Source organism: Arachis duranensis, chromosome 2, assembly GCF_000817695.3.
Source record: "Arachis duranensis cultivar V14167 chromosome 2, aradu.V14167.gnm2.J7QH, whole genome shotgun sequence".
Classification (NCBI taxonomy): Eukaryota; Viridiplantae; Streptophyta; class Magnoliopsida; order Fabales; family Fabaceae; genus Arachis; species Arachis duranensis.
The window spans coordinates 15,739,188-15,751,786 of record NC_029773.3 but is presented as its reverse complement, the minus strand read 5'-3'; the positions used below and the strand labels follow the sequence as shown (position 1 = coordinate 15,751,786).

Here is a 12,599-nt window from a genome sequence, read left to right as displayed (position 1 = left end):
TTAATTAAATTTCTCTAAAATTAATATTATAATTAGAATTTCAATTTAAAATGTAAAATTAGAAATTATTAGGGAGATAAGTAATATAAAACAATATAAAAGTCGATTAGATTTATTTTATATTCGATTATATTGCATTTTTATATTATCTAAATTTATTATAATTATCTAAAACAATAATTATAAAAATAAAATTATCTTAACATTATAATTTATCTTATTTTCAAAATATGTTATCACGTGCTGTCTTAAATAAATTCTCAATAAATTACAATTTAAAACACGGGTGAATTTCAACTTTTGCCATCGATTATTGGTAAATAAATTTTATTTCAAATATAAATAAAATTTGTTTTTTTTGACAAATAAATTGTCTTTAGGTCAACGATTTAATATATGTATAGGTTTATTTTGTGTCAAATATAATGAAAATACAAATAAAAAAAATAAAGGATAAAAATAAACTTAATAATATTGGACACTACTTCATTATATTAAATTATTTAAAAATAGCACATCCACAAAAAATAATCGTAATATATAAATTGATGCAATAATTTAAAATTCTATAATTATAATTTAATCAAATACTAATAGTAAAACCAAATTACCTAAACAATATTGAACCTATTCTAGTTCTTAGTCACGTATAGTGTAGAATCATTTGTGTAACGACAACCAACTGAAATAACATCGTAAGTTTCAATATTTAGAATTCGTGCAAACTCAGACCATCCTCTTGTCAGATAAGCTTCATCATCCGCTATCCATGCAATGCGGCAAGGTATAGAATTGCCACACCGAGAAACCAAACTAACTCTTATTCCTCTCAATGGCATTGCATGCATGCAAAAGAAAGTTGGTAATTTCTGAAAAAAAAAATCAAAATATGTTAAAAAATTATTCTAATAATGAACAGTTTAAACTAAGAAATTTTAAATATAATATTACCAATCGTTGAAATTGCATATCTGAATTTGTCACGAATTTAGCAAAACTGAACTGAAATTGAGGGAATTCAATTTCATTATGTGCTCCACTTCGAAGATTTTCAGGCAGACGTAAAAAGCATGGAGGGGATGGAACTTGAACTTGCCCTATAAAGTTCCGTGGATGCAATTTCTCAATCAAAAATCGAGCTCCTCCTAAGAAATCTAACTTTAACCACATTCCATTGGGTTGATCATAATAGGTGAGTAGATCCAACCATCCTTCGGTAAAGTAGAGACTATTGCCTCTTCTTTGAACAGTTACATCCATGTAGTTGGAACCCGAATCAGTGAAGACAACTCGATGAGGTATTTCATGGATGTGATGCATTGTAAACGATTGTGGCAAAAGACAATCGAACTGAAATATTAGACGATAAGAATAACTTAGAATAATAACAAATAAAAAATTATCAAAAGAATAATATCATATAATGAGTATATGAAAAATACTATAAAAAATTATAAATTGTACCTTAAAAGGATCAACTTCAATAAAAAACGAAGAATACATTCTTATTCTATGAAGTAGTAAAAAAAAAACACTAAATATAAAATTATGAATTGACTCTCAAATTTAGATTCGTGTACAACAGGAAAACACTATATATAGACTCTAGTAAAACAAAAATAAATATGTAAATTACCTATTATTAAGGTAATTTTTTAATAATGCATTAAATATTGATTTGATACAATTATAATGAATATATATTCCTAAATTAGTATAATTATATATTAATTTCATCATATCCCGAAACGAAGATTAGTACAATAATTTGAATGTGAATCAAAATAGATTGAAATATATGCTGAATACAGTTAGGAACAATAATGAATTATTTTAACAAAATTATTAACCATAATCAATTAGTATAATGAACATATGTTCCTAATCTTTGTTATGTATCAAAAATAATTTAACGGAATATAATTTAAATAAAAAGTATTTTTAATTGATAATTGATAAGTAGTTTAGTAGTGTATTAAATTTTGATTCGATACAATTATAATAAAAATATATTTTTAAATTAGTATAATTATATATTATTAATTAAATATTAATTACAATATAATGATATTAAAAATATTTTTTATAAAATAATTTAGAAAAATTATTTGATATACGTGAATCGAGTAACAAATATTTTTTATTATTATTATTACTATTATTGATATTGTTATTATCATTAAAAATATTAAAAGTATTTTTAATTGATAACTGATAAGTAGTTTAACAGTGCATTAAATATTGATTTGATATAATTATAATGAAGATATGCTGCTAAATTAGTATAATTATATATTATTTATTTAGCAGTAATTATAATATAATTATATTAAAGATCTTTTTTATAAAATAATTTAGAAAAATTATTTGATATACGGGTAACAAAGATTATTATTACTATTATTGATATTATTATTATCATTAAAATTATTAAAATTATTTATAATTGATAATTGATAAGTAGTTTAATAGTGCATTAAATACTGATTTGATATAATTATAATAAAGATATGTTACTAAATTAGTATGATTATATACTATTCATTTAGTATTAATTATAATTATAATATAATTATAATAAAATAATTTAGAATAGAAAAAAAATTTTCGTTTTGGAGGGAAAACGGAGGCATGAGAGATCGACACGTCACCTTTAGCAGTTGGGGGAAAACCCAGTTTTAGTATATTAAGTAGATAATGCACCAACTATTAATTATCTTAAAAGGTTTTCATAGGTGTATACAAAAACTACTTTCTTCCTTGAATAAATGGAAGAGAAGAATCATCCTCTTCCAAAAGGAAATTCAGTTCATTAGAAAAAAATGTTTCAAAAAACTTTTTCAAAAAAAAATGTATGAAAAAAAAATATTGGTTCCCCCTTTCCCCCTAAATTATGGTAGCGGGGAATAACAATATTAGAAAATTGCTAAAAATATACAAGTTGTATGATAGAATTACTCTACTTAGCATGTTAAAAAGTTATTATTATAAGTTGATAAAAATAATTGAAAACAATCAATATCACTTGATAATTCTCAAATGAGATATATTTTTAGATGTAATAATAATAAATATGAGAAAAATATTTATTCTTAGATGCAGGAGCAACCTTATTTTAGAGATGCAAGGCAATTAATGTCAATCACCAGAGTGAAAAGCTGTATAAGACTAAAGAGAGTGGTTTAGACATTAAATCATAACAAACTAACTAAAGTTGAATACGGCAGCAAGAGACAAAGAAAAAGGATGTGCCAAAAAGACATTCATGATCAAGCTACCAATTAGTGCCGATTGTCTAGCTTATAAGGACAAATTGGCAAATTCTGGAGTGGCAAGTTTTGCATTGATTGTGGATCCTAATTCTCTAAATGATCAAATAACGATACACTTTCTTACTTAAATTGCTTGTTCCACCGTTTGAGCAATCATAGCCAAAATGACAAAAAAGTTACAGCTACATTTAATATTTGATTAGCCAGCCAGCAAGAGCAATTCCCACAAGCATCCAACTATGAATTAGGCAATGATGATGATGATGCAATGATATTTCTTCTATCAAGATAGCTGGATGGTAGGCCTAGCATTAATGATAGTGTATAATATTCATTTTTCTTGTTCTTCATGTGTATTTATTTACCACTCTTTCTGTATAAGTTGACTCACATTCGATATTCGATCCAGGTTACATAGCAATAGAATGATGAGTACATAATAAATACATAAAGAATAAAATAAAGAAAAAAAAAAACAAATCACACAAACTTTACTCTGGTCTAGTGCTCATAACAATTACGCTCACAAAATGACAAGCACTTAATTTATGATGGGGCCATAAGTTATGATGTACCAGAATGAGACAAAGGTAGTTTGATACTACAGTTTGAACAACTTGAAAATATTAATACTTTTTATTCAACACTTGAGCTACTTTTGTCTTATAAAGCAGAAGGACATCAAAATTTTGATTTTTAGTAATAATGAATATGAGTATACAATGAATCCTAAATTGTGGTGGGAGAGGAAATTATGCAGCAAAAAATACACTCATTGCATGTTGTCCAGATTGAGGTAGAAATTAATATAGGCAAACTACTAAAACCAAAAATAATAAATACATAGCTACATTTACCATTTGACAACTATCATCTCAATCTAGTGGGATAGGCCAGATTTTACTACTATTATCATCTTCACTTTGATCAGTGATCTCTCCACCTAGTCGCTTTCTCTCTCTGCTAGAGTCTTTTTGCTCATGATGATGATAACTGCGATGGGATCGCGACGATTCTCCTCCGGTCCTCTGCTCCTACAAGAAAGAATGATAAAGTAGTGATAAATGAGAATCAGATTATAGTAATGCTGAATCATCTTGCTTTTTCTCTCCAGTTATGTATAATCCAGAGTTCAAGAAAGGGAAAGAACATACATCACGGAATAGGATCTCGTTGGCCTCAAGCATGTGGATTATGTGTCCGATTTTAGGTCTCTCTGTGGCATCAGGATCAACACATTTAAGAGCAACCAACAGAGCAAGCTTAAGAGCCTTTGAAGACGGCTTTTCAGGAAGGTTCGGATCAATGAGTTCCTCTGATTTTCTATTGCCAACCATAGTTTTCAACCACTCAATTAAATTAACCTGCAAATATACCAAATTATAGTTAGGAAAACAGAAAAAGAGAGAAAATAATCAGCATAGAACAGTGTAAGAAGATTAAGACCAAAACTGTATGCTATTATTGGTTATAGCCTCTAACCTCTCCTTGGGGTTTACTATAATCAACGGGACTTCTTCCGGTAATTATTTCCATAATAAGTATCCCAAAGCTATAAACATCACTCTTCTCAGTCAGCATTCCAGTGCATGCATACTCCGGTGCAACATAACTACAGAACAAGAAAAGAGAGAACATGAACTTTGAAGCCTAAAATATTTGAGTATAGAAAGTGAAACTAACTGATAAGAAAGGGAAACTGTTTGGTTAACTCATACTAACCCAAATGTCCCCATCACTCGGGTTGTGACATAGCTATGATCAGAAAAGAGAAGCTTAGCGAGCCCAAAGTCAGAAACCTTTGGGTTCTATTGGCGATCAAGGAGTATATTGCTTGATTTCACGTCTCGGTGGACAACTTTTGGTTCGAGCCCCTCATGAAGATAAGCCAATCTGAAAAACACACATTACTGTCAACAAAACATTTCATGCAACAACATGCGAAGCACTTCAAGCAGATTAAGATCATGATCCCTACCCCTTCGCCGTTCCCAAGATGATGTTCATCCGGATATCCCAAGTCAGAGGGCTTGCAGAATCAACATCCCCATGCAGCCACTGGTCCAGATTCCCATTGTCAACATATTCATACACAAGCATCCTGAGAAACATATCAATACTTAAAATCTTACTAGTCTTGAACTTTTTAGCTTTAATTTTTCCAAATGAAATGTCAAGAGTTAATACCTGTACGCGCCCTCGACACAGTATCCAAGCAATCTAACAAGATTCTTGTGCCGCACACGACCAATAGCTTCTACTTCTACCCTAAATTCTCTCTCAGCTTGTCCCCTAAAATAAGTCAAACATTAGGTGCTTACTTATATACAAGACTAAGACAAGAGAACCTTCATTATATTGTATAGAGTAAACAATCAAGAAAAAAAAATCCACAATATGACACTGCAAAACTTTTGAGAAGCAACAACAACAAAGAAACACAGTTGTGAACTTGTGATTCTTTTCTTCACATCAGTGGTAAATCATGCTACCTTGAAATCAAATTATTAAGAAAATAAGTCCAAAAGAAGAAAAAGAAACATTGTATTTCATGTTCCTTCTTCTTGATTCAAAATATCGAAGGCCTATAATGTCTTCACCATCTGCAACCAAATTGAAAAATCCGAAGACACTAAGTACACAAATTTACTACGGCCAACCATGAAACATACAAGTGTATTGATGATTACGAAACAGAATACACCAACCAAGTGAGTGAACCAGGATGGAGCAACTGCCAAAATTTGTTGCAGAATAAACTATACTAGAATCATTTGACCAATCCTCAGGTTAACTGATTCAAATTTCAACATCTTTATTAGACTCTAACCAAATTAGTTGAAAAAACACAAACTTTCACCATCAATTAAAGTAAGCAAGAACACAACACAACATAACATAAAAAAGTCAATTTTGATGCACAGTTTTGTGTCTGCATCCAATTAATTATGTATTATCAAGTCATCAAAAATAACTACAAACATAATTGGACGAATGTGTAAACAGTTTTATCGTTTTCAGTACATCATAATTAAATTCTTATACTAATGAACAACATATATGAATTGAATTTGTGATGATCAAATGCAAAAATTAGCAGAGAGAGAGAGAGAGAGAGAGAGAGAATACTTGTTATTCAAGAGATTCTTAACAGCAACATTGGTACCATCAGAGAGAACACCACGGTACACGATTCCATAGCCACCTTCACCGATCACATTCTCCTCACACATTCCTCCAGTCGCATCCTCCATTTCCCTCAGCGTAAACCACTTCCCCCAACCAAGATGCGAAACCTCTGGTCCCCAAACGACGACGTCGTTTCGCACACGCTTCCTCCTCCTCCTCCTCCTCCGCCGCCGCCGCCGCCGCCGCCTTTGCTTTCTCCGCTTGAGAACGCCACAGCAGACACCACCCTGCGGTGCTGCTCCGCCGCCGCAGCTTTTCCGATGTCGAGGTGGAGTTCATGCGGTTGAGGATTGGGAGGAGTGGAAATGATTTCCTGGATTTCCTTGGAGACGAGAGGAGTGAGAGGCTTGTGGTTGCGGCGGTGGCGGCGGTTGCGGCGGGAGGTGAAGCAGAGAGAGAGGAGGAAGAGGGAGAAGACGATGAGAGCGCCGACGAGGATTCCGATGAGGACCCATAGACGGAGGCCGAAGATGGAAGTGCGCTTTGAGAGCTGTGTTTCTACGAATGCTGCGTCGTAGACTGACATTGTTACAAGTTCGAAGTAGAAGTGAGAAGTGAGAAGTGATGCGTGTGTGTCTCTCAGAGAGAGAGAGAGAGAAAGAGAGAATCAGAATCTGAGTGAGTTCAAGTGAGAGAGACGGAGAGAGTGTGCATTGTGCAATAGCAATATTTCAAAAGAAAAACTTTCAAATAAATTATAAAAAATATAAAATACGATTATCATCAACTAATGTAAATTTGAAATTTTTTTTATTTTTTTTATTAAAGAGAGACTCGAATTTGCGACTTATAAAGAATATGGAGAGATTATAATTATTTTTTAAGGTGTTTGCTACGGTACGATGATAATTTCATACGTACCGATACGATTAAAATATGGACAAATAACAATAAGACATGTGAAATTTATTTTTCACGTCAGCATTTAATTTTTTCTTTTTTAAATATATAGTATATCACCACTTTTACTAAAATACTTTTTTAATTAAATAAAAATAGAAAATATTTATTTATTTAATTTTATAAAAAAACTTAAACATCTTTTCTTTATTTGATTAGACAAAAATACTCTTTTAAATTAATCAAATTTTAAAATTTATTAATCCTAATTTTATAATTTTAAATAATTAAAAAACTAAAATAAAAACATATTAAAAAAATAAAAAATCAAAATTGTTCTTCACATGGCGTGTGAAGATTTCAGTCTTCTTCATTTTCTTGAATCCTTTTCCTATCCTCTCTCTCTCCTGCTCGATCTCTCTCATCTGTCTCACTGTGCGTCGCACGCAAGACGCCATCGTTTTGCTGGATGCCCTAGCCAATTACCCAACCCAGCAACCTTAGCTCCATACAACGGCTAAACGCGAACCCATCCCTCCCATCGCCCTCGAGCTCCTCCTTCCTCTCTCTGTCATCGATCTCACTCCCTCACCTCCGTCCATCTCCCGCCGCCATCGCCGAAACGAGCTTCGAAGCCACCGTCATTATCGTGCAGCTTTGTTCCACCATCGTGCAGTTACTGTTTCAGCTTTGAAAGCACCGGCGCGCACCTCGGTTCCATCGTCGCTGACACTATCTCTGTTCCACCAGTCATCCCTTCGGTCGTGTCCTTGTCCCCCTCTTGCTCAGGATCTGCTCTGCTCTGTTCTAGGACTTCTAGCTTCTAGGTATTTTTTTATAACAATTATTGAATAATTGTTGTTAGTTAATTTGTGAACTTGTTATAGGTTGAATAATTGTTGAATAAGTGTTAATTAATCTGTGAATCTTACTGTTTTTACTGTGAATTACTCCATTGTTAATGATTCTGATAATTCATAGAAGAAGGCTGTGTTTGATGAGGATGAGGAAGATAAATACAAGGAAAGGAATCCGGGAAATAGTTTGAAGAGAAAAGAAAGTGGCGGTGGAGGAAAGTCAACCTTGGAAGAATTGATAAGGGAAGAGGAGAAGAAAAAGGAGAAAATCAACAGGAAGGACTATTGGTTGCGTGAGGGAATCATTGTTAAGGTTATGAGCAAGGCCTTCGTAGAGAAGTGGTACTACAAGCAAAAGGGTGTGGTGAGAAAGGTGATTGACAAATATGTTGGGGAAACTGAGATGCTTGAAAGCAAGCATGTGCTAAGAGTCGATCAGGAAGAGCTTGAAACTGTGATTCCACAAGTTGGGGGCCGTGTAAAAATTGTCAATGGTGCATATCGTGGATCAACTGCGAAACTTTTGGGAGTGGATACGGATCATTTTTGTGCAAAGGTGCAGATAGAGAAAGGTGCCTATGATTTCAGGGTACTCAAAGCTGTGGAATATGAAGACATTTATAAAATAGCACAATGAGTTTGAATATGGGAACGTGCTGGATGCTGGATGCTGCGAATTTCATCATCGATGGTCATTATCCAGTGAGAGAGCTATGAGAACGTGCTAGGAACTGCTGGACTAAAATCTTAGCACATGATAGCAGGTCTGTTCTTGTGGTTGCTCACAATGCCGTTAATCAGGCTCTTGTTGCTACAGCAATTGGTACTTGTTTTTCTCCTTCTAAGAAAATTCTGATGATGGAAAAAAAGAATCTTATCAACTGGAACATTATTCTCACCTTTTCTCTTTTGTTCCAAACAATTAGGTTTAGGGGTGGAGTATTTTAGATGTTTACTTCAGAGCAATTGTGGTGTAAGTGTGCTGGATTTCATTCCCAGGCCTGAGGGCGGATCTCCGGACATTTGCCTCGATCGCTTAAATCAGGTATGTCCGAGTCTTGACTGGCTTTGGTTGTGGTTGTGGTTTTGGGTTGTGACAAAGCTTTAAATTAGAGAAAATGTGAATTTCTTCCCATTTGAGATTGTATTTAGGATTGTTATCAAACTATTTTATTAATGCAGACCCCTGGTTCACCAGTGGCTGGTGGAAAATCTGGAGGAAGAGATACAAATAAGTGGATCATACTTGTTTGTAATGGATCTACGCAGGGAAATACGGAGGTATGAACCATAGGCTAAAATTTATCTTGATAGAGGTAGCTGGTCAAATGTTATCAGTGAATATCCCAAAACTTTGATTTTTGTATTTGTTCCAATTTCTATGAAAGCTGCAGGTGATATGCAGAAGAATAAACTTTAAAACTTTGCAATAAACTTTATTTTAAGTACGTTTTTCATGTCAAGTTTTGTAACAAACTAGCTTATTTTGAGCAGAATGGTTTTCCTTTTGCTGGTGATCATCCAATGAACATGCTTGGTGTTATACAGGTACTATATTTAATCATCAGAACTAGGTGTTAAAAAGTTATTTGTTTGATCTTTCAAAAATGTAACAGTCCCAGAAATCTGCAGAGCTACTTCTTGATTTGAAGGTGAGTTCCATAATTAGCAGTCCTAACAAGGGTTGTTTTGAGACTGCCATGACCATCTCCAAGGTATACTATGGTTATTTCCTGTTTGATCAACCATATGCCTTTTTCCTGTTTAAATTGATTTATTGAAAGTATATATATCTACTTAGGAACCGACTTTAGTTATAATATGTATATTGCATTGCATTCCTGAACTAGTCGATCTCGATTTCATTTATTAATTCGTTTGATACAACTTTAGGTACAAGAAGCTGCAGATTGCTTGGGTGCTGACTGTGTGCCACGCTATGTTGAATTGAAGCAAATCGGTAGCCTAGATGTTAAAATAATCTTTTAGCAATCCAAAATGGTAAGCAATATAAACCTCACCAAAATACCAAGTGTTTGAACTAGCAAAGTATTTTACCAAATGTATGGTACTGATGGTTGCTTATAATCTTGATGTACATAATTAGTAACTATGCTTCATTATTGCAGGATCTATCCAACTTCCCCCCAATTCAGCCTGGATGGTTAAATAGGATTGATGATGGGTTGAGAACAACATTATGGGATCAATCTGAAAAGGCATGGCAATCCTTGTTGGATGAAATATCCAATGAATCGAGCAAAGGAGTCTTGGTCGCGGTTGCTCATCCAGCAATCCACATAGCACTAATGGGGCACTGCCTTAACATGACCAAGGAATGGTTAGGATCATTTCATCTTGACGAAGGGAGTGTTAGTGTCCTTGACTTTCCTGATGGCCCTAAAGGAAGAGGTGTCATAAGGTGCATAAATTATACTGCACATTTGGGGAGATGGTCCATCCCTTTTACAAGATCAACAGAGGATGGTGAAGAGTTTTAACTGTATAATATTGCAAATGCATCATTCCATTTATCAAGCTGAAGTGACCCCATGTCCCCAGCATCCAAATTTTCAAGCATTATCATGATGGTTAAATATTCAAAATAATGTAAAGACTCTTCATCATCTCTGAATAGGAAATAATATTTAAGCGTTTGGATGATTTTATATGTAATTAAAGAAGTAGATATATGAGATATGTGATTGATAAAATAAAAAATATTTAGTGATTTTATATGTAATTATTTTTAATAATGTGATAGATTTAAGTTTTAATTATTTTTTCCATTGATATCTTTACTTAATCAATTTTATATCATACACTCAAGTCTTTATACGTTTTATATCATCCAGCTGCTATCATTTTCCTTTGAAATTTCATGGTGCTTAAACTTGATTCTTTAGTGTTAGGATCACATTGGTATATGAGTTGATTACCATTAGTAAAAGTTAGCTAGGAGTACTTGGTTACAATGGTCTAGTCATTTGATTAGTATAAATAAAAGTGATAGGATACAGAGAAGGGTTTCAAATTCTCTGAGTAATTGTGATTGTTTTGAGAATTGAGATGTCTCTTTATTATTATCTCTATCATTTTAATTCATCAACAAATACAAATTTCTGCGTCCATTTCTAATGTTTATTCTGGCTGTTTATTTTTCATGATGATTACCTCAGGCCTAATGCAAACAAGAACCAGCTCTCAGTTCCCAAACATGCCAAAAGATCGCTTTTGGAGAAAACCTGTGATCTTATCAAGAATTTTCCGGAGTACCTTGTTGTTGTAAGTGTTGCAAGAAAAACTGATGGTCGTCATTGGGCAGATTTGCTTTGAGCATTGGGATGGCTGAGAAGCGGAATTTGTGGAGAATAGGGAGAGGAAGTATCTAGGGTTTAAGGATAATGATATACCCAGTCGTACTGCACTTTTAAGGATCACACTCACATGTATTTTTGTGGACCAAATAGCGAGCTTATTATCGACAGTATTTATTTATGTACTTCAAATCGTCTAACAGTTTTTGGATGGAAGTTCAAAACACAACAATAATAAAAGGTTGAGTCCTTACATATTGGACTAAAATCCTCCCTACTTGTAAAGCTCACAAGATCACAACGCTTTCTTAATTTTCAATATATAATAAGGCACCAAAGCCATGATAATGATACATTAAAATAACATAAACAGTAATGGCAACTGAACATGCTTCAAATATACAACCAAACTTCTAGGAGGCTACCCAGTTCAATAGAATGAGACGCATGATCAAAATATGTATCTCAACTCTAGAAGCAGACAAGACCCCAAATAGCATGAAAATAACTATAACTATAACCATAACCATAACCATCATATGGCAGTTTTTTGCCTTCTCTGAAGATCCACTGATGAGCAACATACTAATTGTATCCAATATGGTCTGCTCTTGGCTTTCCTCTTTTCCCTCTTCATTTCCGTAGGATATCTTGCCAGTGAGTTCCATTCTTTTGCAGCGTTGTTTATCAGAGCTTGAGCTGAAGGCGATTCAGGACCTAGAATGGAGTTAATAGTTGTCAATCCAGAACCATTGTTTTGTGGAAGTTTACCATTCTTTCTGCTTGCCAAGCACAGAAGGGAACTCGGCACTATCTTTTTCCTTCAGATTAACAGCTCCACCAGCCACTTGAGGATCCAAGTTAACTGCATCTCTAACTGATATTGCACAGTCATCTTCATTTTCACCAACACCAGTATCTGAAGGGACTATATATTCAACTTCTTCAACATCTGTTTTGATCTCATCCTTTCCCTTCAAACTAGTCCCCAGTTCAGATGTAAAAACGCAATCTCACACATTTTCATCAGCATATATCTTATTTTCAGGCAATACATCTGGCATCACTTCAGCTTTGTGGGGATCTGATACAGTTGACAAGCCAACATTCATTGCATCCTTAAC

General features: G+C 33.5%; 1 protein-coding gene and 2 pseudogenes across 1 annotated transcript; 2 read left to right on the top strand and 1 right to left on the bottom strand.

The window, feature by feature from the left end:
* The window catches only part of LOC107473571 (probable serine/threonine-protein kinase At1g01540), a 92,316-nt pseudogene extending 85,216 nt beyond the window's left edge, over nucleotides 1-7,100 (bottom strand).
* A 203-nt stretch (nucleotides 7,101-7,303) lies between these two features.
* LOC127744908 (KIN17-like protein) lies at nucleotides 7,304-8,795 on the top strand. The gene is made up of 2 exons (XM_052257757.1): nucleotides 7,304-7,318; nucleotides 8,283-8,795. The coding sequence occupies exons 1-2, from the start codon at nucleotides 7,304-7,306 to the stop codon at nucleotides 8,793-8,795; spliced, it is 528 nt and encodes a 175-aa protein (XP_052113717.1).
* LOC107473570 (probable 2-carboxy-D-arabinitol-1-phosphatase) lies at nucleotides 8,792-12,207 on the top strand (annotated as a pseudogene).
* Nucleotides 12,208-12,599: the final 392 nt, after the last annotated feature.